The sequence below is a fragment of the Pleurodeles waltl genome, chromosome 8 (assembly GCF_031143425.1).
Source record: "Pleurodeles waltl isolate 20211129_DDA chromosome 8, aPleWal1.hap1.20221129, whole genome shotgun sequence".
Classification (NCBI taxonomy): domain Eukaryota; kingdom Metazoa; phylum Chordata; class Amphibia; order Caudata; family Salamandridae; genus Pleurodeles; species Pleurodeles waltl.
In genome coordinates, this window is record NC_090447.1 from 1,490,288,327 (window position 1) to 1,490,313,791 (window position 25,465).

Below are 25,465 nucleotides of genomic sequence, written 5' to 3' on the forward strand. Positions count from 1 at the left end.
TGGATATAACTAATACCAGTCCCCTGCTTCTTCAGGCCATTATTCTCAGTCATTCTGCCACCACCTCTTCAGGCTTCGTTGGAGCAGGCAAACCCTAAATGGAGTGGATGGCACTGTGAAGAATAACATCTGTGAGAGCGGGCCCACTTCAAGGGTACAGGAGGCAGAATTTCCATCAGCAGCCTCAGGCTTCAATCATGGTTGCCTCAGCAGACAAAAGATCTAAGCACTCCCCTAGACTGCTAGCTATACCTACGGTCTTCCTACGAGAGCTCATTGGGCATCTGTTCAGGTGGAGGAATACCCGGTGGTGCAGGTGCTGTCCACCAACTGGGGCTACAGGATCCCAGTGCAAGGGAGAAGCAGGTTTATGGGCATTCTCACACATTCCCACGTACACGGTCTATATGTCCAGGTCTCACTCTGGTTACCCTCAAATCTCTCAGTCTAATCCTGCAGCAGTGTGTTGTGCTGTGGAAGCACAGCTTCAGCACCTTCATAAACATGGCTGATGTTATTTAGCATGATGCATCTTTACTAGCTGTAATTTGCGACATCTGAACTTTCATGTCACAGCAGTGCATAGCCAAGTGAACAAAGCATTGGCAGCCCAAAGGTTTGGGGAGGGGGGGGGGCAGGGGTGCTATCCACAACCCTTTGTATACTATTTTAGATTAATATCACAGTAAAAAAAGAAGAAAAAAAAAAAAAGAGAGGATGTATTCATCATATGGACAGCGATCTGTTCGACCCTGATGGGTACACTGGGGATATATCACTATTAATAAATCATTACGTCGTTGAGAAATACATAAATTGTGAAGTTATCCTACTTATTCCTCTCTGTGAATGCCCCTACCTTTTGGGCTCTTTGTGAACACCCGTCATTTTGTAACATTCACATGAAAGCCCCAGATAATTTTCTTTATACCAGAATATGTGCCACACCTTTAATAGGGCTCATATACGTCTCCTTCCTTCTTGATGCCTGAGGGAGCACTTTCTTGTGTTTATATGGGAATCCCCCTCATTAACATATTTTCGTTCCCTAAAGCATTTGTGTATTATGTGTCTGATTTTGTCTTTATGAAAAGACACCTTTACAATAAGGCTCTCTTTTCAGTGTGCCAGACATGCACACAGGTACAAGATTCATCTGGTACAAGTCATCTTGCAGAGATCTGGTACTCTCCGGTCTGGTGGATAGCCTCGAAGCCCCAGCAGTGCTTAAGGGCATATTTACAAGCCCATTTGCATCGCTCTTACACCACACAACTGGTGCAAGAGCAACACAGCTGACAGGTGAGATTTATGAAGGCACGCAATGCAACCTTGCTGGGATTCAAAAAGCTTGAGTAATGCAATGCAAATACTCTGCACAAGGGAAGCATTTCCATGGGTGTTCCCATGCCACATCCATGGATTTTGACACACTCCCAGATTTACGAGAAGTGGTAGACCTGTGAACGTGCCAAAAAGGTATGCCTCCCCGGGTGAGGCATAGTGAGGAGAAATTTCTTAATTTCTCCTAATTTTTTCCTCTTTCTAGGAGGAAAAAAAGGCTAAGGGGGTTGTTTTTGTGCAGGAAGGCTTCCCTTCCTGCACAAAAACAACCCTGCATGCAACAGAGGCACCCTTGACCCATGGTGCAAGGGTGCCCGAGCTGGCACTAGGCAGCCAAAAGGCTCGCCAGCACAGGGGAACGGCAGGACTGCACCGTACTGACTTAAATACAGCACATTCCTGCCCTTCCCCTGTCACAGTGCAGCGCGGCTACTTGCTGCACAGCGTGACAACCGCGGAAACATGCCTCGAAATTACTAGTAAAGTCAGTAGTTCCGACTTTAATGTGTCCATGCCTGAAAATTCAGTCATTCATGAATGCTGTCTGCACATCTTGGTGCATTAAAGGCAGAGGTGTTGGCAATGTGCGCTCATACTGGCTGTGAGAATGTCTCTTCCCGCGCTGTGTGAACTGGTAGCCCCACTACTGCCGCTCGATGTACTAGCGCCCCCTGCAGTTCGGGTCTGGATGCGCCCCTGCACGGACTCAAAGAAACGCATTTGTAGTCAGCAGTTCTCTGAAGCTGTGGGTTGGATCCTGCCAGGGGTTCCTAAAATACAGAATCCCGAACTCAAAACAAATGATAATATCAAGCCAAAAACAAAGATCAGACAGATATCTCGAATGTCCAAAACAGTAATTTTTTAACAACTTTTAATATTTAACAGATGATGTATTGATTGATAGGAGTATCTTGGGAACCCTGGTCTGAAGGTGGGTTGGACATAGTTTGTTGTCCTTTTTCCCCCGTCACACTTCAGCATTTTGTAGTTGGGGAGCCCTTTTGTGGTGTGCATGGGTTGGATCCGGCCCTCCAGGGCCTACGCTGCTCAGTCCTAATGTAAACAAAGTCTTACAATAAAAGTCAAGCCTGGCCAGCCGCTCCTGGGAAGGGCAGAGTCTGTGCAGAGGGCACCTGCCCACGCCAAGGTGGCGCGCAGACGGACACCGTGCCTTCCTGGCTTTGCTGATGAAATCCTGGGTGTTATTTCGTGATGTTCTTGGAAACCGCTCTTATGTAACCTAAAGCTGCGTGTTCAGCCGTCAGGGTCTCGAGTTGCACAGACGGCAGCAGACTGCAGCCAGAGTGAGCAAGGGGGGGGTTCTCCCATCAGTGGAGATACCCGAGACCCCCCCTTGGCGCAAGGCTGGACTCCCCGGAAACATTTGCTTAAAACCAGCCGCCCCATCGGACAACACGTTTCCAGCTGGGAGCAAAACACGCGGGTTTTCACACTCCGCACTGAAGACCTCACCCGTGCCCGTCTGCATGGCACAGTAAATCTCGTGTCAGACTGACCTCTGTCTGCTTCTACAATCCATACGAATCTCTGCAGAATTCACTCTAAAACTTTACATCAGTACGTGGGACTCTACAAATACCTGCCAGGGAGCTCAAATCATGCGTCCAGCCTCTAATACAAGTTTAACTGATTTTAAATTGTTCAAGAAGGCAGCGAACAAAAATACATATACTGACAGCAATTATTGACCTCTGATAAGTTAAACATTGTACATACAAGCTTCTATTAAAAAAAACATACCAGACTTTAAGGCACTGCACAAAAAGCATAAAATAAAAAAATACAAACTATAACCACAAGTTATGAATTAATCAGATTTAACATGTCAAGGAAAGTGCAGATTCAAACCCTGGCCCCCACCCATTGGTTTACAGTGCTTAGAAACAGTAAGTGGGCCAGTAAACACACTGTAATAAAAGCGGCCTATTCCCATAACCGCCTTGCATCAGGACACAGTATTTATGGTACGGCCATGTGGGATGAAGGCTTCCAGTTCTTATAGCAACAGGCGAATAGACCAGACCACCAAATGGCGGTCAGAACCAGAGATGGAGCCGGTCACAAGAAATGACCGCAACCAATCCTTGATACCTGGAATCTTCACCTCAACGGTTTGCACTCTTGGTGTAAATGCTAGTCATTGGCTTAAAATCAATCCCACTCTAGGTGGCAAATGCCTTTTCAATCACCAGCATCATGACTGATGCACTTGGGCCTTACATTTGCTCTGCTTCCAGATGTTGCCTCTTAACCATTTAATCCCACTCCTCAGATCCTGATACGGCTCCAATCCAATGCTGGACCTCCAACGTAAACAATGGATCTGGACACTGCTCTAAGATGTATATGCTATTTGTGGTCTTACCAGAGACCTCCCCAAGCCTATAGTCCAGGTTGCTCACATTACTGTAAAGCATAGTCTGTGGAGCTCCTTAAGAACAGGATACATGGACCTCTGGTCACGATCTCCCATGCTAAAATGTGCAAAATGCCAAGTGTCTTTTGGAGGATTCTGCCCAAGTTTTATAAGAATAGTACAAAACAAGCACACTGCCATCATTGTGGATGAAGGTCATGCAATGTGCAGGCTAGAGCATGAATATGTGAAAAAAGCCTTCAGCATGTACACGAAGATGGGCTATCCCGGGTAAATTCAAAGGCCACAACAGAACCTACAGATGGCAGCTGTCAGACAACAGTATCATGGCCCTCTTCCCAAAAGGCAAGGTTAGCCAAGGACCGGATCTTTTCGCTATTCAACTCCTCAGTGCAACTGTCTCGTCTACTCTCGCCCAACTGCAAGATGCTATATCTCTGCATTGTTTCCATCTGTGCAATGGAGTTGCTTACTCTGAACACAGTAATACTGTCAGGAAGCAGCGTCCAGTGGTCCAGCTCCCCCAAGACCGAACAGAACTCCGCCTTCCCACTTTTGCTATACTTTCACAGCTATTATCACACTCGCAATCAGAGGCTTAGCAACCCCGAGCACTCTGTACATTATTGCCAGGGCTTAGCAAAGAAGCCATCAGCATAAACAGAAAACATGCCAATGATGTATTTTAACGCAACATAAATCTGTTATTTTTTATAGCTGTAGGACACACTAGGAGTCTGCACTCTGTCCCTTACTAGGAGCTTTGAGTTAGTAGACAGTTACCACTAGTCTTAATGCCTAACGTAATCTGCCTTGTCAAAGAATTCATGTTCATGCAATATAGATGTAACACATACTATTCATGTTAAAACCGAACTATGTACACGAAAGGCTATCCAAACCTTAAACACTCGCAGTACATAATTTTTAGAGACCATTTCTAGGAGCAGAATATTGGCTCATTCCACCCGTGATTAATGCTCTCCCCAAAACAGCCTCTTTGCTAAAGCAATGCTAAAAAGCAAATGCATGTCTCTGTGACAAAATAAATGGTTATATATATATATATATATATATATATATATATATAAAAAATTATAGATGGGTAATGTTACTGATACCAGCATTAAATATGGCCAGAAGAAGAAACATACAAGTCCTCTCGGTGTGTACCAGTTTTTAGGTCAAGCATAACAGCTTCACCTTTGTCCCACCTTGGGGACCGACCCTGATACATGAATAATTGCATGATTGCCGATATGTTTGACTACGAGCGAACTTCTTTTTCCTTTTTTGCCTCTCCTTTGGGCTCACGCTGATGGTGGCCATGGCGCTCTGAACTGACTTACTTATGTCAACTGTTTTACTTCTCATTTTCAATTTATGTGGCAAGAAAAGTCTAGTTACGAATTTACAACACTAATAGCTTTATCTCGAGCAAATACAAGATCCTTTACATTGCAAATGCTTGTTAGTAAGTGCTGGCACAATGTACTAGATAGTGGGCAAAATAGGTTATTAGACTAGATTTGAATTGAGCAGGGGGTACTGAGCCATCTTTCACAAATCACTGTCCTTTATAGAGTAGAACTAAATGTTTTATTCGTTATTTTCATGTTGTCCCTGGCGTGTCTTAATATTTATAGAACGGTTTCTTATGACCTACTGAACTTCCGAGTTCTGCCTCTGTTATTTTGATCCGGCTAATGAGAGAAACTGATGTTCAGATCGTTGAACTGGAAGTTGGTTTTAGCCTCATTAACATATGACACGCCCTTAGAATAAGGCCGCATCCTTCATCTCAAACTGCACATAGATTATGTATTGTGCATCAGTTTCTTAGATGGGCCTAGCAAGGGTATAAAGGGAAAGACAAATGTGGAACCTTCAAGGCGTATTGCTGGGTTATCTGTGACTGAGCTCCCCGGCAGGAGTAGAATCAAGCTGTATCAGGGCATAGTTCAGCTGCACCCCAAGACTGAGTGAGCAGTTAGATTAATCCGCATGTCCTCACTTATGGGTTGTTTTGGGAGTCAAGCAGAAGCTCCAGAGCAACAGTAATCTCATCATGGAATGCAGAGGCTGGTCTGTCTGAAAGCTCTATACATTAATGCCAGGGCTTAGCAAAGAACCCATCAGAAAGTTGGCTCAGGGCTACTGACTGGAGTGCAGGGTGAGACGACCTATGCTGAGAAGCTTTCATGGAGGTTGTCTCCAAGAAAGAAGAAGGAGGGTTTTTGCTCTATGATGGATCAGGAGCCTCAGGGTGGAAGCTGTGCTTTGGTGCTCTATGATGCATCAGGAGCACCAAAGTGGTTCGCAGACGGAAGGAATAACATATGGTGAGGAAAGGTGAAGCACCCTTGCTCATAAATGGGGAAGGAGAGAATACTTATCACAAAGTTTGGCTGCACACCCGCACCAGTTCCACATCCCTCACATTCTATCAACTGGCGCGCCTAGGAACTACTTTTAATGTTCTCTGTGACTCCTTTCCCAGGGGCTCCTTGACCGCCCTTTTCATGGAGTTCTGTAGACTGCTCATCTCAAGATAGGGTTGCTTGGGATAAGACTACTGCAGCTGCACCAACTATGTAATCCAACACTGCATGAAAGAGTTAAAATCTGGCACCTACTGGGTGTAACCTAGTATCTATTAGCTTTTCACCTCACATGAAAAGAAAATTTGGTACAATTCTTAAGAAGGTGCTTATAGTCTTAAATAAACCGAATATGAGCTTCCAACCAAAGGAAGCAATTCTTTATACATCTACCACAGTATAAATCATACTTCTGTAACCGTCAAACTCCACGGATCCAGCTTCTTAACGCCAGGAGGGTGCCTGATCATTTTAATATCCATGACACTTCATAATAGAAAAGTGAGAGACAGGGCTGCCGCCGCGAGAGCATGAAGATGTGTAGTTGGATGTTGCCTGCTCGGTGAAGTACAACTGCATCTTCAAGAGAGAATCCCACTGGAAGACCACAAAAGACGACCTGCATCAGAATAGGACAAGAACTGGACCATCGCAGGCTTAACAGAGGATGCTGATTCGACCTTAGACACACGCCTTTTGGTCACTCTTCCTGCGTGCCAAGAAAAGGGTCTCCTACCAAGATAAGTCCTCCTCTCGATGCAGCCATGCTTTTAATGTAAAGAAGGTAGCCACAACATTGCTTTTTGATACTATTTTAATCTGTCACCAGCTAATGAACAGCAGCCAAGAAGCCGCCTACTTGATGAGACTTAACAAGATAGGATTCTTAGAAGAGATTAACAAAATGACAGGCAGTGCAAAAGTGCAGCAGGATCACTACCACAAAACATGAGCAGGGCAACAGAGACACGTGTTGGTTTTGATATAATAGAACGATACTTATCAGTAGACATGGATTTTACTGGTTAGAGGCAGTAGAGGCCACAAGACACTGCAAGCAACAGCAGAGCAAATCAAATCCTAATAGGCTGATATGGCTTGATGGCGTCTAGGGGAGGGTTGCAAGCGTCAGGCAGGCTGGGAGGAGAATGGTCAATGTAGCACTTCGCCCAGGCCAAAGGTCACTGTACTTGCTAAGGAAAGACAAGGCAGTTACCCGGGATGGGACTGTGCAGTGAAGCCCTAAGCAGTGCACAAATCCTGTAGCACTCGCAGCCTTTATTGCTTTGGCAACTGAATGAAAAAGAAAGGAAATTTTGTACTGTACAATTTGTCCTAGAGTTATCCACTCCTGATTTCAGTCGCAAGTACTCTCCCGCAAGGTCACCAATCACTTCCCGCCACAGACCAAAATAGTGTAATGTTTCCACGCACTCACAGAGTGGTGGTACACCCTCATCACTTGGATAAATAAAGTCCTCAATATTAACTGAGGCGCTGAAGCAACGAGACGTGCAACCAGTTCAGAGCCTGGCGCGGACCGCTCCAAACAATGCTTCTCAGTTGGCAAGTCTTCGCATTGGGCAGGGTACAGCCAGAGAGTAAACAAAAGAACCCCCTTGAGCTGCCACCATTTCATGGACGATGCCAGGATCAGACACGCATGGACGATGCCAGGGGACACAGTATCCATTGGCACAGTCGTGGCAGCAGTGCAAGGAAAGCTCCCCATCCGCCTCGCAGTCAACTCACACCAGCCGATTCCCAGCAGTGGGAGGACTGGGATATGAGCCATGCAAATCTATCAATGTTGTCCTTTTCATTCAGAGGTTTAATCTTTCCTCAAAAAAACGCTTTCGTTCAGCTCTTTTTTTTTTTAATCAGTTCTCTCAATTTAAAAAGAGTGACAAGTCTTCACACCCCCTGCTGGTATAGGGATAGGGCAGCAAAGAGACCGTTCCACCTCAAGCCTACATGGAGATATCTCAAACAGAACAGCTCCTGAATGCTGGCTTTATAAGCACACAAAGCAAAACAGCAGCATTCTTCCATAAAAAGAACAGCTTAACTGCAGCCCAAACTTTAAACATAGGGAAAAAAGATTAGTTACATTAGATACAGAGAATGGTGTGAGGAGTAAACACTGTGCATTCATACTTGGAATGAACTTCCAAATCCCGGCAGTGAAAAGGATGAAAGACAACAGGCTGCAGGGCAACATCAGCAGCTCCTGGGATGAAGAAGCTGAGATTTGACAAAATGAGAGTGGGATTATGAGCGGCCTTGAGAACCCATTAGCTGAGGTCCCAGAAACCATCTGCGGATTGTCCCAGGCATTTGTGTCTGTATACAGAAGGATGGACAGGAGAAATATGCACCCTGTGTCCAACAGACTCCATAGCTAAGCAGGATACCAGGCCTCTTGGCACAGCAAATGAGGCAAAGACAATAGGTCTGATTATCAGCAAGCTGCTGTAATGTTTAATTTGTTTTTAATTTCTATTGCAAGCAAAAGCATTAGAAGAAAAAACAATGTATATGGCATCCTTGAAAGGTATTCGCCTTATACTTGCAATAAAAATGTTAAAGTAAAAATCAAAAAATAACAGTTGCATACAGTTTGAATAACTAAAGGTGCTTTGTAGCAGGTGGCTGTACCTCGAATAGGTACAGAAACCCTTTGTAGGTCTTGCCTACAGAGAGACTTTAGTTGTGAGCTGCCAAAGACCTATTGTGGACAATACTAGTACTTACAGCAGGCACTGGTAACCATTTGGCACCATTCTTGTGAATCTTGATTGCTTCTTATTCAATGGCTTTCCTTCCTCTGCTTGTGTTTATCCATATCCTGGAGCATATCTTCTTTATCATCCTCTTAAATGTAGGATTGTAGCATTCCACTACCTACATTTAGAGAACTACTTTTTTATTTTTTATTTCACCATTCCAATAGGAACACATGTTTTCTTATTTTGTCTCTCGTGTTGGTTCTGCCTTCAATTCTGCACCCCTGCACTTCCCATGCTGCTCCACTCCACTCCACGGAGCTCACCTGTTGCTTCTCCCATCTCTTTTGGCGACATTTTTTTTTTTTTTTTTTTTTTTTTTAAGATATGTCCGGCCTGGAAGCTCCCGCTTCCTACGATGCTGCTGCTTTTTTGTGTACTGCACTTTTGTTCATATTTTATTTTTAATTTACCACTGCAAGATTGGTATCTAGCATCTTGGAACAACAAATTGAAAGTTAGAAAAGAAAAAAGCAATAGTGTCCTGATGCAAGTTCCCATACGTCACCACGCTGCTGGCTGCATTTTTTTTAAAAAAAAATTAAATTGTTGATGGGAGGGTAGGAGGCATCTTGTAGGGAGTAAGGGTGTGCAACTGAGAGGGAGCAGATGCCCTCCACCACACCCTCCCCTCCCCCCAGGAACAAACACACTAGACCTGGCCAAGGCTGTCCATGTCAAATCACCCTTTTGAACTATTAGCCACGCTGCTGTGCAACATAGATAAAAAAAATTGATAAACCAATAGGTCAAGTAGGAGAGTCTTATTGGCTTTGCTATGGTTTTTTCTGGCAGGGCGAGTGGGGTGGTGGAAGGAGTGGAAGCAAGGATGGGATGGGGCAAACATCAAGAGGAGAGACATTTTCCATTTCTCCCAAGTATCTGGAACAGACTGTTGAATAAACCTGTCAAAAATAATTCTCTAATTAATGCATACTGCAAACAAACAACTGCTGCTCGTATTAATGCGTCTCCTTGGATTCTGATTAGTCTACTACAATGATGTTAGGTCTTACCATATCCTGTGAAAATGCCACATAGGTTTAATATCGCACCACGTAACATCAAGCAATCAACAAGGCTCAGAATATCCATGGAATACTTGTAAAGCATACAAATTATTTTTGTAGTTACATGATTGACAACCATTCCTGCAGCTTAACTTATGCACCCGTTGTCTCCTCATATTCTGCTGATACCAACGTGTGCACTCACATCTGCACTGCCAAAGCTGCCCCTGATTATGGCCTTAACATAGTTGTGCAGTGCTGAGGGTGAGATAAGGGAAGGAGCACTGGGAGGGCGCAAGCAATGACAGGACGTCAGGGGTGTGGAATTTAATAAAATATCTACTTGTTCATGGGAATGGTTGCTTCTTAAATCTACTTGTCCCTTTGGTGCCATGTTGTGCAGCAACAAATAATGGCAGCAATTTCATTACGTAATATCTCTGATAATAGCCTCTCTTATTATGCTGGGGCTAATATTATAGTGGGGCTTAAATACTAGCAATTTCAAGCCCTACTATAGCAATTTCCTTATTTTGCCACCTTTCCGCAGATCTACATACTGGTGCCAGAGAAGGCAATAAGTAATAGTTCCAGGGCTGGAATGCCTTTGAAAACCTACTAACATGCGTGTTTTAAGGATTTTCACCATCTCTTCTCTAATCTTTTCCCATACTGACAAAGGTTTGGACATTTACTCCTGACAAGAGCAGAAGTTGAAGTTGTTCTAGTGTTCGGGGGAAAAAGTGGTTGGAGGGAAAGTGAACTTGTGAATGCTCAATAGTTTTTCGCTATGAGCAAATCCACACATGCATATTTACTCGTGCTAAAATACAGTTCCCAAATATTTTCTAGGAGTACGATTTCCGGGTCTACTTCTGTAAATTCTTGTTTCACAAAAGTCACTAATTCAAAGATTTATACCATGTGTGCACTTTGGTGACTCTCTTTAAAGAACTGAGCCCTTAATTCGGTCTGGTGTTAACCAAGACATTTTGTTTTTATTAAAATTATTTTATCTATCCATCAGCTGGCTTTATTGTGAGTGACAGCATTATGCTCTTCCACAAAGAGCATATTGGCACACAAAATACTTTTGTTTAGTGCCAGGAACTACTGTGGCAATATGTGTTTTTGAGAAAAAAAAAAAAAAAAAAAAAAAAAAAAAAAAGCTTGTTTTGCTTTTTTACAAGTGTTTGTTACAATGGCGATGGCCTGGCAGCTCCCACAATAATAAAGTGTTACAAAGGTAATGTCAAAACAAGACACTCATTGACAAAATTAAAAGACTGACAACAGATGTCGGATCAGTTGGCTTTGCCAGTGCTTGTTTATTTTCATGTTTTCCATAATCTTGTTGAGAATGGTTACACTGATTTTCCATTATTAATATTTTTTGACAATAGCGTACATCAACACATTTTACTGAATAATGCTTCAAAGAAATAGTACCTAAAACTTCGCAGTAATTTACCAAAATGTTTTTTTCTGAACATTTTATTTTAAAAGAAAAGAATGATCAATCTTGCTTATAAGTTTCTGCAAACGTTTGATTTTAAGCAGAGAGCATTCTGGGAGCATTATAAGTGGTCTGATATCTTTAAACTTTTCAAATGTGTGTACATTTTTTTTTTTTTTACTGGAACCACTGTCAGTAGTGCAGTATAACTTTATAACGTTTATTTAGAGCACTCACCCTAATAATAAGGCTTGGCATTAATAAACCATGAATACAAGTTGGAATAGCAATAACATGTGGACACAAATATTACAAACGACAGTTACCTTTCATGTAACCTAGCAGTCAAAGCGCTGGTGCTGCAGGGGGTTGGGCCTACTCGTCCCTAGGACAAAATAAACATAAAAACTTGTTGTCCTTGACCCCAAACAATATGTCCTGGGTGTCGGGTTATAGGAATTCCACACCCCTGGATGTGTATGCAACCGTAGGGCAAGACTAAGTAAGTAACCACGAGGGACAGAAGAGTGAAGGGGGAACGCAACAAGGAAAACCATGTGGGGTGGGAGAGGGGGCCAGCAGCCACGCAGAATGGGACAAGCAACAATTAACAAATGAATATGACCTTTTGTAATGTAATTCGGTGCTCTAATGCCCTCAGAAAAATTTTGCCCTATAAAAAAAATATATATATAATAACTGTAACGCGGAGCTCCAAAAGTGTTGAGCAGTAGAAAGGCATTTGCAAGGAAACATTGCTTAGGCCATGCTTCAGGGGAGGGGCAAATACACAAAAAGGAAGTGAAGCTGGCACCCGCTGCCCAAGAAAAGCAATGAAATGAGAGGGACGATGAAACCAACAAACAGTGCAGAAAGTTTGGAAGTGGAATGACACAGTAACAAAACACTGCAGATGCCATCATATTTCACAAATATTTGGAAGACATCTGTGGGACTCAAACATATGCTACACATAAAAAAAATAATCGGACAAACCTGCCTGCCAGCAATAACTGGGTTACTAATGAAAACGTTCACGAAGATGAGAGCAGAGAGGAACGTCTTGCAAACATATCAGCAATTTCCAGGAAAGCAGGAACATGGGCCATTTGCTGAAGTCCCAGACTGCTATATCTTCTGAGAAAGAGTCCAAAATAAGCATGCAAGCTCACTGTACACACGAGCACAGCCCAATACACATGGTAGTGTAACAAATAAATGGCAAAGGGCTTGCCCAGGTTCTAATTAATCCATGCAGCCCGGGGTGTATGATAGAGCTCTTTAAGATACTTTCTAATTTGCCACAAGATGCATCACACATGCTTAAGCCAGGTTCGTCATAAGCACCCTAGATAATCAGCTCAGATTCCTTAAACGTGGAATGGAAAATAGGAAGCCTTGAAGCAAACTTAATTTTCTTTTCGATAAAGGCCCAATGGAGCGATGAAGACTACCCAAAAGTAATGAACCAGAGGGTGGGAACAGAAATATAAATATGTTGAGCTCTACTGCTGCGGAGGGCTCTTGAAAAGATGCCTTGTGACTAGGATCCAGCATCTTAAAATGACGGCTGTGATGATCCCAGTCTGCAGTTATAAAAAGGAGGTTCTAGTATTGTAAACAGCGAAAAATCCAAAGTGAGTAGTGTTCTAATTGGAAGCTATTTCCGGGGTCCTGTGTGACACAGTGGACTGTGGCTGTAGTCCGTGTGCAGGCAAGAGAATCCGAGTGAATATTTGAAGAATGCCAGGGTTCACAAGGCAGATAACTATTGGGAAATGGTCAGAGGGGAAGGCAGCAGTAATTTTAGTCATCAATATAAAGTGCTTTTTTTAGTTATTTGTGTGGCCCATAGCTTACAACGGATGATGCAATAATGTGAAGCTATCAGGTCTGTGATAATCGAGTCAGCAAGATTTCTGTGTGACAAGACTGAGGCGGTACCTGCAGAATGAGGGGTAAAGTGAGATGCTTTCATTCACTTTGCACTACATGCTGGCTTTTCATGCTACAGGTTGTAGAGGAGAAAGGTACCTAATCTGGGATAGAAGTAAGTGGCCAGAGGCAGCCATTTGATTTGAAATAATGACCTGAATTGGCAACCTCAGAGTTGGCCATTAGGCCACAGGCTGTTGAGCTGTAGTACTGATGCGAGTTAGCCCATCCCTGTGTTGTGTCATGGGGAATAGTTATAAAAAAAAAAAAGCATTACATAAACAGCAAATAATAAATAGGTGTTATCTACATATATGAAGGAGTGCATGTGTATGGCTTTACACTTTTTTCTATGATAACATGTATGTCACAGCATGTAAATCTAATTACAGGGAAGGTACCTTTTAGGAGTATTACACTCATATGCAAGAAACAAATAGCAATCTTTGCATATTTAGGCTTAAGATACATGCATTTATTACACCATGTAAATGCTGATGGGTCTGGGTATGTGTTGTATATGTATATATTTAAAAAAAAAAAAAAAAAGAAATCTCTCTCTAAGTCATATTATCAGGTCGAGCTATTTTTAGGGCCTACGAAGAACAGGTGTTCTGTTCAGTCAGAAAATGAAGGAGGCCTTTAAATCTTGTTCTTGTCATATCTGCTGGTGTTTGGAGACAGAAGTCATAAGTCAGTTTGTCTTTAAATTAATTTTCCTTCAGACTGTTGTGTGCCAGGATTTTGTCTGTTTTTTTTTTTTTTTTTACCCCAACACACAACATTTAAATAGCCAAGTCAACTTAAACAGCTGACCCAAACAACATTCCAAAATATATTTCAGTAGTTGCGAAATCCAACTATTTGTATTTCAGTGTGATGAAAAAAATATTTTATTAGGATCAGAACACTTTACTTGGTGATGTGCAAAGAATAAATATGTTTTTGGAACTGAATTTTTACAGATTTGTTAATACATTATATAGTTTTATCAGTAAAGCTGCAAGTTAGTGGAAACATTTTCGGACATTTCTTGTAAATGTTCTGTCTGTGAATGACAGCGTGTGGCCACATCATGCTTTACTAATATATTTATTAAAAAAGAGTGTTTAAACATAAACCTAGAAACACTCCTGCCCTGGCAGTAATGCTATTTGTAAACTAAGAGCCAAGCAATGGATCATGTGTCCCCTATACATGGGCTAGATTATTTGTATACACAGAGCAAACGTTTAGTCTATTTAATCAGACAAAGAAGCTTTTTTGTACAGCAGAAATGCTAAGCTCACATATTTGAAGGTACACTCATAATAGAATAAAGAAAAAGACTAATCTATAAGCTCAAATATTTGCATAGGATCACACAATTTGAGACCCGATTACAGGTCAAGTACATTACAGTCATGGTCAAGTGGATTATTCAAGTAACTCGAACTGGAGGTCTTAGTTAAAAAAAAAAAAAAAAAAAAAGTATGATTTTTTTGAGACCTGAAATAAAGATATATTTATTATAATAAATACATACAAACACCACTCGCCACCACCTGTGCCCCCGGTGTGCCCTTCAGACACTCCTCACTATCACCTGTGCCCCTGTATCTGGTCAGAGCCTCTCTCCCGCCAGGATATCCTTCAGACACTCCTCACCACCACTTGTGCCCCTTGGAGTGCTCTTCAGGCACTCTTTACAAGTGCCTCTGCCCGTGCCCTCCAGATACCCCTTACTTGCACCTGTGCCCCGATACCTGCTCAGATCCTATATCTCGGCCAGGGTGCCCCTTCAGACACCCCTCACTACCACTTGTGCCCCTAGGGGTACCTTTCATACACCCCTCAACACCACCTGTGCCCCCCCCCACCCACAGGTGCCCTTCAGACATTAAATACTTCCACCCGTGGCCCCTCTGTGCCATTCATTCAAACACTCCTCGCTACCACCGGTGCCCCCGGGGTACCTTTCAGACACCCCTCACCACCACTTGTGGCCTCTGGGGTGCTCTTCAGACACTCCTCACTATCAATTGTCCCCGCACCACCTCCCGCCCCGTGGGTGTCCTTTAGACATTCCGTACAGACATTTGTGACTACCACCTGTGCCCCCCCACACCTGCTCAGGGCTTCTATTTCTGCCAGGGTTTCCTTCAGATATTCACTACCTCCTAGGCCACCCCTGGGTGTCCTAACACTCCTCACTACCACCTCTGCCCCCTGTATCTGGTTAGAGCCTCCATCCCGCCAGGATTCCCTTTGGGCACTCCTCACTATCACCTGTGCCCCCCTAGGGTGCCCTTCAGACACTCCTCACTCTCACATGTATCACCAGGGGTGTCCTCCCTTAGACACTCCTCACTACCACCTGTGGCCCCCTGGGTGCCCTTCAGACACCCCTCACTAGCTCATGTGCCCCCTGGGGTGCTCTTCAGACACCCCTGACACCGCTCACTACCACCTGTGCCCCTGGTACCTTATCACATCCTTTGTCTCAGCCAGGGTGCCCCTTCAAACACGCCTTACTAGCGCCTGTACCCCATGGGTGTTCTTCAGACACTCCTCACTACCACCTGTGTCCCCAATGGGTGTGTCTTTCAGACACTCCTCCTGTGCCCCCTGGGGCGCCATTCAGACACTCACCTTCACCTGTGCCCCCCTGGGTGCTCTTCACACACCCCTCAACACCACCTGTATCCCCCTGGCTGCCCTTCACACACTCCTCACCACCTGGGACCCCTCGGGTGCCCTTCAGACAGCTCTCACCACCTGTGTCCCTTAGGGTGCCCTTCAGACGCCCCTCACCACCATCTGTGCCCCCCCCGTGCACTTCACACACTGACCACCACCTATGCCACCCCTGGATGCCCTTCAGACAACCCTCACCACCACCTGTGCCCCCTAGGTTGCCCTTCAGACACCCCTCAGCACCACCTGTGCCCCCTAGGTTGCCCCTCAGACACCCCTCACCACCACCTGTGCTCCCAATGGGTGTGCCCCTGGTACCTGATCACATCCTTTGTCTCGGCCAGGGTGCCCCTTCAGACACGCCTACCACCCTTGCCTCCCGAGGTGCCTTTCAGACACTCCTCCCTACCACCTGTGCCCATTGGGGTGCCCTTCAGACACTCCTACCAACCACATGTGCCCCCTGGGTGACTTTCAGACACTCCTCACCATCATCTGAGCCCTCTGGAGTACCTTTTAGACACTCCTCACTACCACTTGTGCTTCCTGGGGTGCCCTTCGGACACTCCTCACTACCATCTGTGCCCCTGGGTTGCCTTTCAGACACTCCTCACTACCACCTGTGCTCCCTGGAGAGCCCTTCTGACACACCTCACTGTCACCCCCCCCCGCCCCCGGTACATGCTCAGAGTCTCTCTCTCTCTCGCCAGGATACCCTTGGGACACTCCTCACTAACACTTGTGCCGCTGGTGTGCTCTTCGCACAATACTCACTACCATCTGTGCCCCCTGGATGCCCTCCAGACACCCCTCACCACCATCTGCTACCCCTTGGGTGCACTTCAGACACTCCTCGCCACCATCTGTGCCCCCAGAGGTGCCCTTCAAACAAGCCTCACTATCACGTACCTCATCAGAGCCTCTCTCCCACCAGGATAACGTTCAGACACTTCTTACTAGCACATGTGCCCCCATGGGTGCCCTTCAGACACTCCTCGCTAGCGCCTGTGCCTCCCCTGGTGGCTTTCAGATAGCCCTTACTTACACCTGTGCCCCCAGTACCTGCTCAGGGCCTCGATCTCGGCCGGGATGCTCTTCAGCCGGTTGCCCCCGAGGCTGAGGGAGCGCAGCCCCCGCAGCTGCAGCAGGGCCCCCGGGATGCAGGTGAAGCGGTTTCCGCTCAGGTTGAGCACTTCTAGGCGCTGCAGGCGGCCCAGCTCCTTGGGCAGCGAGCCCTCGTGCAGCCGGTTGTTCTTGGCCAGCAGGGTGCGGAGGTGCGGCAGGCCCAGCAGCTCGGGGCCCAGCAGGGACAGCGCGTTCCCGCTCACGTCCAGCAGCCGCAGGTCACGCAGCGCGCCCACCGCCGGCGGCAGCGCCGGGAGCCGGTTGTAGGGGAGAAGCAGCCGCCGCAGCGCCCGCCGCCTCTCCGCGGGCCCCAGGAGCTCCGGGGGCAGCGTGTGCAGGCCCAGGCGGGACAAGTCCAGCACCGGCACCTCCGAGGACTCGGGACCCCCGTCTTCGGCCTCCAGCGCCTCCGCGACGCCTGGGGGGACCGCCGGCGCCGCCTCGGCCCCAGGGGCTCCGTCCTCAGAGACCTCGGCGGCCTCCTGTCTGCCCTCAGCCGGGGTCCCCTCGGGGTCCTGCCCCGGAGCTCCGCTCTCAGGGTCCTCCATGGCCCGGGACGGTGGTTCTAGTCTCTTTTCAGTGTCTATGTTTTCTCTACATTTGGCCCATTGTGCACGTTTTACTACTGACAGCAGAAGTCACGTGTCAGTTTTTTTTGCTTCGCTGCCCATTGGTTGCTGCGCTCTACCCTTTTTCCTATTGGCGGTTACAGACAATTTACCCTCAATGGCGCTTGTGATTGGTAGGGGTAGTCTGTTTTCTTAACATTTGCACCACCCAACTTGGCACCAGTGTTCTGTGCGTGTCCCTTTTCCATGTCGTTACTTAGTGAGTAGCTTACGCAAGGCTTTCTTACCCCGGAAACGGTGTGAACTATAACAACTCGGTTATAGTTGGTCAACGCTAGAAGCATCCTGAGCTAGGCTGTGCGGCAAAATACATTATGTATTATACAGCTTACGGGGCTTCTCCATCCGGTAAATGAATGTAGGCCTGCTGGATCCCGTTGTCACCTGTGACGTCAGTCGGGAAGGGCGGAGTCCTGGACCGGAATTTTGCTGAGTCATTGCTGCCTAGAGCGCCCCAAGGTTCACCGAGGACGCCGAGTCCATCATCATGACACAGCGGGCCTGGCTGTACTCTGTCCCGGGCACGCTCGGTGGCTTCTGCGCGTAAAAGAACAACACGTCCTGGCTGTTTATCGACTTCGAATTTCTAACAGACTTTTACAAAATGTAGTTAAAAAGCTCAATAATTGAAAGTTGCTGTGTTTTTCATTGTTTGCCTTTACCTCATTTTAAAGTAACTTTGTTACACATTAAGTTCGATTTATTATGGTTATATTTTAATTCCTTTCTAATTATAACATTCAACTGCCTTTCACATTTCCTTCTTTCTCCTGTCTTTTCTTCTTTTGTACTAAAAAAAACATGCACTGGCAAAGCCAATAGGTCTCACTTATGCAAGAGCAGTTGGCTTTGCCAATGCGTCTTAGCCATGTTGTGCACTACTGTGGCTGCTGTTCAGCATGGGTAAAAGTGGCGTAGAGGAGAGTGGTATAGAGTGGAATGGCGAAGAGTGGAGGAGTTGAGGGTAATACCAGAGAGTGTCGTGTATTGGAGTGGCGTACACTCAGATGGCATAGAGTATAGAAGAGTAGAGACTGTTGTTGAGTGTGGCAGTGTACAGTGGCATTGAATTCTACGTACAATGAGGTGTAGAATGCAGTGGCATAGATTAGAGTGGTGCATATCAGAGTTGCTGGGCTGGAGAGAGCATGCACTGGCTGGGCGCTTCCAGCCAATCCGGACTCTGCTTTGAGCAGCGTCAGGATTGGCCTCAGGGCAGGCTAGGAGCCTGTTTCTGCGTGCAGCGATGATGCGGGAGAGAGGAGAGGTGCCGCAATGGAGGAAGTATTTTTATTTTTTATTTTATTAAATGTTATTAATCCCCACCATCCTCCGTGTCACCCTGCCCCCAGGAATGCCCGTGAGCCACAACTGCTTACACAGTGCTTCATTTGTGTTCCTAAATCTGATATGTTCTGGAATACTTACGCAGTTCATTTAAACATTGTCGTGTGCTAGAATTTTTTTTTTCCCTACCTCCAGTATCCAGCCAGATAGTTACATAAATCCTCTCACTTTGAAGTCAGAGAAAGAAAAGTAAACAAGCACCTTTGGAAGACAATGCCTAACATTTGACTTCAGTGTGTGAATGCACAGCAAATGTGACGAGATAAAAACAAGATTTACAGGCCTGTTTACAGAAAGGGAACACTCAGAAAAATACTGTAAATAATGTTTGGACAAAGGTAGGTAAGAAGTCAAGCTAATCAGCCTAAAACATATAAAGCCAGCAAATGGAAAGAAGAAAACATGAGTTACAAATCACAAAGCCATTGTTAAGCAGCAGGCAGAATGCATTCCTAGATCAGCTTACTGAATGTCCCCAAGATGTCTTTAGCAAACCAGACAGCTGCACTGTCTAGTAGGCTGCGACCTAATGAGGTTCTATACATATGAATTTCTTAAGCTTTTATGGCATAACGTATCTTATGAACCACGAAATGCTACGTTATACACGTTTAATGAAAATGTTCTTATCTGTATCTTTCTGTAAATCGACTGTACTATGTTTTTCTTAGCCTTAATAAAAACCTTATTAAAATGAAAAAGTGCATTTTATGGTATACTTGGAGGCATCGTGTGGTTTCCGGTGGCGAGGGGCACCTGTCAAGGTTGTCTCCTTCTTGATAAGCACCTCGACCTCTGGCTGCATCGGTGAGGGTCGTAGCGCTTATCAAAGGCTTTCAGTGGTCTGAGGAGGTAGACAGAATATCCTTATATGCCGATGAGGTACTTTTGTTCTTGGATGATCCTGACGTCTTGGGCCCTAGGGCTCTCCAGATTCTCAGTATCTTCAGTTCTTACTCAGGGCTCCGGATGAACCCTCCAAAATCAGCGATTTATCCCATTGCTGCTTGTCTGGTAGAAATGCTGTGGACAACGGGGATATTGAATCTCCATCTAGGCTTTAAATACCTGGGGGTCTTTGTCACTGGTGATGCTACCCCTTATTTTGATCAGAACCTACTGCCTCAGTTAGTCACCCTTGGATGGAATGTCCGGTTCTGGTCCACTATCCCTATTGGGGCATTCAGCCATTTTTAAAATGGTGGCCCTCCCGCGTCTACTCTATGACTTGCAAAACCATCCCTTCCCTATCAAAACTTTCTTTAAAAAGGTTAATGCACAACTCCGACTGTTGTTATGGGGGACGGGGTGCCACGTATCGCTTTGAAATATTGCCAGCTGGTGGTGGATGCGGGCTTAGACACGTCGGACATGCAACTGTATTACTTGGTGGCGCATCTAGTTTGTTCTGAATGAGTGGTGGTTCCAGGGCTTTAGAAACCCGGCGTACGCAGCAGGGGGCTGCCTGCTTAGCATCAAGGACCTTCACCACCTGCATTTGGAGTGGGGGGAGATCGAGGGTTCTGTGGCTCTTCCTCCTGCTACCCAGGTGGTGCCGGATATATGGAACGCAGTCATGAAGACTGTGAGGTGGGTTGATCGTCTCACATTAGAGGTGGTGGGCCACCAGACACCCTCAGGTTGCAGCCCTAAGGGATTAATGGCCTAGGACATAATCAGCATTTCAAAGCTGGGGGACCTACTACATAATGGGACACTTAAGTCCTTTCAGGACCTGCAGGAGGGGTACAACATGCACCGTATGCAGTTCTTTAGGTATTTGCAGCTCCGTCATGCCCTCCTGCCTCATACAGCCGGTGGAGGAGATTCCCGAATTCTACCTGATGGAGACCAAAATCCTTCTCACAAACCTCACAAAACACAAACTTTCAGAAATATAAAAAATGTTACTGCGCAATGTGCTAGATCTGGTGGTGTGAGTACGGGGGCATGGGAAGGAGGGTGAACTGGACTGCCTGGATTGTGATGACTTGAGGGAAGTGGTGGAGGCTCCCAGAGAGGCAGTGTTAGCGCCCAATTTAGATTGGCCCAGCTGAAGATACTTCATAGAGTGTATCTGTAGGAAAGCACACTTTTTGACATTGTTAGCCCCACTTTTTACCTGGTTTCTGTTGTGGCTTTGCCTGTTAATGCACTGGGTCCCTGCTAACAAGGTCCCCAGTGCCAGATCTTGTTCCCCAAAACAGCACAGTTGTTTTGAAAAATTGGCAAATTCTTTAGCTACCACTGTAAGTCCCTAGTAAATGGTACCCCAGGTACCTTGGGCATGGGGTACTAAGGAAGGTCTGTGAGGGCTGCAGCTCTAATTGAGCCACCCTCAGGGACCCCTCACCCAAGCCCACACAGTGCTGCCATTGCAGACTGTATGTGTTGGTGCAGGCTGTGTGCCAGGTCCCCTAGCACTGCACGTGCCAGGTGTAAGTCACCCCTAAGGCAGGGTGCATCAAAGGCACATGTGAAAGCATATATGCACAAGCAGACATACCCATGCAATGTCTCTGTTGATTCTGAGACATAATAATTGAACAGGGAAGCCATTTTAAATGCATGTGCTGGACACTGGTCATTATGAGTTCCACAGCTACATGTTGGCTTTTCTGAATCCTAGAATGTTTGGTATCAAACATTTCCAAATAACAAACCCTCACTGATCCCAGTGATGGATTTATTAAAAAATGCACAGAGAGGGCACTTTAGAGATGCCCCCTGAAAACCTATTGACTACTAGTGTGTTGACTGACTGGTCCTGACCAGTTCAGCCACCAAAGAGGTGAGAGCCAGCACTCTCAAGTCCCTGAGACAAAAGCCTGCACTGAGCGGAGGTGTTATCACTTGACCCAGGCATGATGGACATTCCAAGGCAGGAAGCTTCAAAGACCTTGCTGCCTTTGGAATGTGACCAAGGTCTCTCCATATGGCTGCGATGACCAGTCCTCCTGTCCTGACCCCACTTTTGGTGGCAGTACATGTGGGAAAAATATGCAGATTAGGAGGTGTGCCACTTTATGCCAGTCCCACCCCTAAGGTGGACGAGCTGAAGTGGACACTACTTTTCAAATTCCTCCATCTTGTTTGGAAGGAAATAGGCCACTAGGGTTAGGGTTATGTCCACTTCCCAATGGAAGTGGTCATAAAAGTGGTGTAGTCACCCTAAAGGTGGGCAGCCCATTGTCTACCACCTTGCACTTCCTGTAACGCCCCTAAATTGAGTATTTTGGGTTGCACCCCTGGACCCTAGAGCACAGATTTCAATAACCTAAGAAGCCATGGACAGAGAAGGGTTGCATCTGTAAAAGAGGAAAAGAAGAAGCTGCTGACCATGCTGGAATGCCAGTTGACCTCAGAGGACTCTGCACAAAAAGCCAACTCATCCAGCCTTCAATAAAGACTCAAGTCTCCCATGGGCAGCAGACCTGCTCTGCAACAAAAAACTCTAAGGGAGAGACTCTGCATCTGCCGGAACCTCAGAAACCTGACACATGAAGTGACCACTGCACCTGACGTCCACAACCCGAGGCAAAGCCAACCAACTGTGCCAACGGGGTTCCCTGGCTGTCCAGAGATCGAGTCCAGTGTGGTCTCACCCACCTTGGACTCACGAGACGCCTGCAGCCTCTGCCCACAGGCACTCTCCCCCACATCCTGGTGATGATAGAAAACCTGACAATTCCAGCAACCCCTGCACCCGTTGCCCCTGACCCAATCCGAGGAGGGTCACTGGTGCCAGTGATATCCCAAGGCTCTTAAGAGCTCAAGTCCACCCTGTGTCCATCCCTGTCAGACCCCCGATGACGCTTGCAACCTCAACACACAGGACCCCCTGACTGCGAGTGTTCTCAGATGTGAAAACCTGATGCCTAAAGACACCCCTGCATCCGTCGCCCCTAGGCACAGGAGAAGAGGACCAAAGGTGCACCTACATCCCTGAGCACACCAATTCTACTACATACCTGGCTGTGCCCAATTTACTTCCCAGCCAGAGCCCGCAGCCTGTTTGTCATGAGGTCCAACTCCTATAGAGACCATTGGGCACCCAACCCCTTACTGCACCTTTTGCCTCTGCAAAACCAATGGGGATCTACTGGACTCTGCACAGTGTACTTCATTTTAGTGCACCATAGGGAGAGCCAGCTTCCTACAGTATCTCACTAGAGCCAGACCTCACAGCATGGGTGTAGGAAAGTGCCTATTTTGACATAGCTACCTCCCCCATTTTTTGCCTGGTTTCTGGTGCAATTTCGACTGAAAGTGCACTGGGTCCCTGGTAAACTGGTCCCCAGTGCCAGATCTCTTTTCCTAAAACTGCACAGTTGTTTCCCCAAATTGGCAAACCTTTAGTTGCCACTGTAAGTCCCCAATAAATGGTACCCTTGGTACCTAGGTTCTCAGGTACTAAAGGAAGGCCCCCAAGGGCTGCAGTACAGACTGTGCCACCCTCAGGGACCCTCTCACTAAGTGCACACAGAGCGGTCTTTGCAGGCTGCGTGTCTTGGTGCAGACCTAAAATGAAAACGCAACATGGCACACAACCTATGTGCTCTGTCCTCTGCACACTTCATGTATTATATGTAAGTCACCCCTCTGGCAGTCCTTCAAGCCCTAAAGGCAGGGTGCATTATATTACCTGTAAGGGAACACCTGCAGGAGAAGATATGCCCCTGCTATGTCTCTGTCGATTCTCAGACATAGTAAGTACCAGTGCAGCCATTTTAAGTGCAAGTGCTGGACACTGGTCATTACGAGTTCCCCAGCTACATGATGGCTTCACTGACAATAGGGATGTTTGGTATCAAACATCTCGTATTAATAAACCCTCACTGAATCCAGTGATGGGTTTATTAATACGTGCACTCGGAGGGCACCTTACATGTGCCCCCTTGAAACCTACCAACTCCTAGAGTGGGTACTGACTGGTCAGAACCAGTACAGCCACTTTAGGCACTGTTCTGGCCCACTGAGGTGAGATCCAATGCTCTTGAAGGCTCAGAAAAAAGGCCTGCTCTGGGCAGAGGTGTGACCACCTCTCCTAGGCAGGATGGACATTCAATGGTGGGGAGCTTCATAGGACTTGCCGCCCTTGAAATGCGACCCAGACCACCCCAAATGGTGGACGAGGCCGACTCCCAGTTTCTGACCCACTTTTGGCGGCAGGCCTGGTGGGAAAATTAGGCAAATTAGGAAGCGTGCCCACTCCATGGCAGTCCCATCCCTAGAGTGGACAAGGTGGAGTGGACATTACCTTTGAAACTCTTCCATCTTGTGTGGAAGGAATTAGACCAATAGGATTAGGGCTATGCCCTCCTCCCAAAGAAAGTGGTTATAGAAAGGGTGTAGTTGCCCTAAAGGTCAGTAGCCCATCGGCTACCACCTGGCACTCCCTGTAAACACCTCTAAATTCAGAATTTAGGTGGCACCCATGAACCCTAGAATTAGTTTCTTGCAACCTAAGAAGAGCTGGGCCCAACGCAGCAGAGTATACCGAAGACACCAACTGACTTGGCCCAGCCCTACTGGCCTGTCTGCAACCTTCAAAGAAACCTACACTCAGAAGACGATTGTCCTGCAGCCCACGACCCCCAAAGCCTTGGGAGAACTGCCTGCCTTTGACAAAAACCTAGAACTCCTGTGGACAGTGGACCTGTCAAGAAGAAACCATCTTTAAAGAAGAGAAAGCCTGCCTGAGGAACCGCAAAACCCGACACCAGAAGTGACCACTGCAACGACACCCCTGGTCTGAGTCCAAGTGGTCCACTCACCCATTGAAGGTTCCCCAGCGCTTCTGACCCGGAGTCCACCATGGGCTGACCCCTGCCAGACTCCCCAGAGACACCTGCAGCCTAAATCTGAGAACTCCCCCGACGATGACCTGCCTGGTAAGCTGACTTTGGCGCCTAAAGACACCCCGGCACCCGGAGCCCCTAGGCCTTGAGGAAATGAACCTTTGGTCCCTATGACCTCTTCCACCTCAACTTACCTGTGAAGCACTGGGTTGACCTCTCCCTGCCTCCTGGCCAAAGCCTGCAGCCTGTTTCTGAAAGTGATGTCCCTTTTTGACTTACATGGGGAGCCCAATGCTGTGTTGGCATTCTGCACCTGGCCACCCCTGTGCCGCTGAGGGTGTAAGTTTGGCACTGACCTGTGGCCCTCCCTTGTCCTTGCTCCAACCCCAGGAGATCCACCTCTGACCCCGCTCTGCTCACCTGTAAGCAGAGTTGCAGCAGATACCCCCTGTCTCAACTGGATAGCATTGGGCGCCCAACACTATGTTGGCATACTACACCCAACCGCCCCTGTGCCACTGAAGGTATAAATTTGGTGCTGCCTTTTGGTCCCCGCCATGCTAGCCTCAACCCT

General features: G+C 46.6%; 1 protein-coding gene across 1 annotated transcript in view; it reads right to left on the reverse strand.

The window, feature by feature from the left end:
* LRRC58 (leucine rich repeat containing 58) overlaps positions 1-19,727 on the reverse strand; it is a 39,405-nt gene extending 19,678 nt beyond the window's left edge. Inside the window, exon 1 of the mRNA XM_069202697.1 lies at positions 17,052-19,727. Within this exon, the coding sequence (XP_069058798.1) occupies positions 17,052-17,662 (611 nt within the window). The 5' untranslated portion in view covers positions 17,663-19,727. The remainder of the gene's footprint in view (positions 1-17,051) is intronic.
* Positions 19,728-25,465: the final 5,738 nt, after the last annotated feature.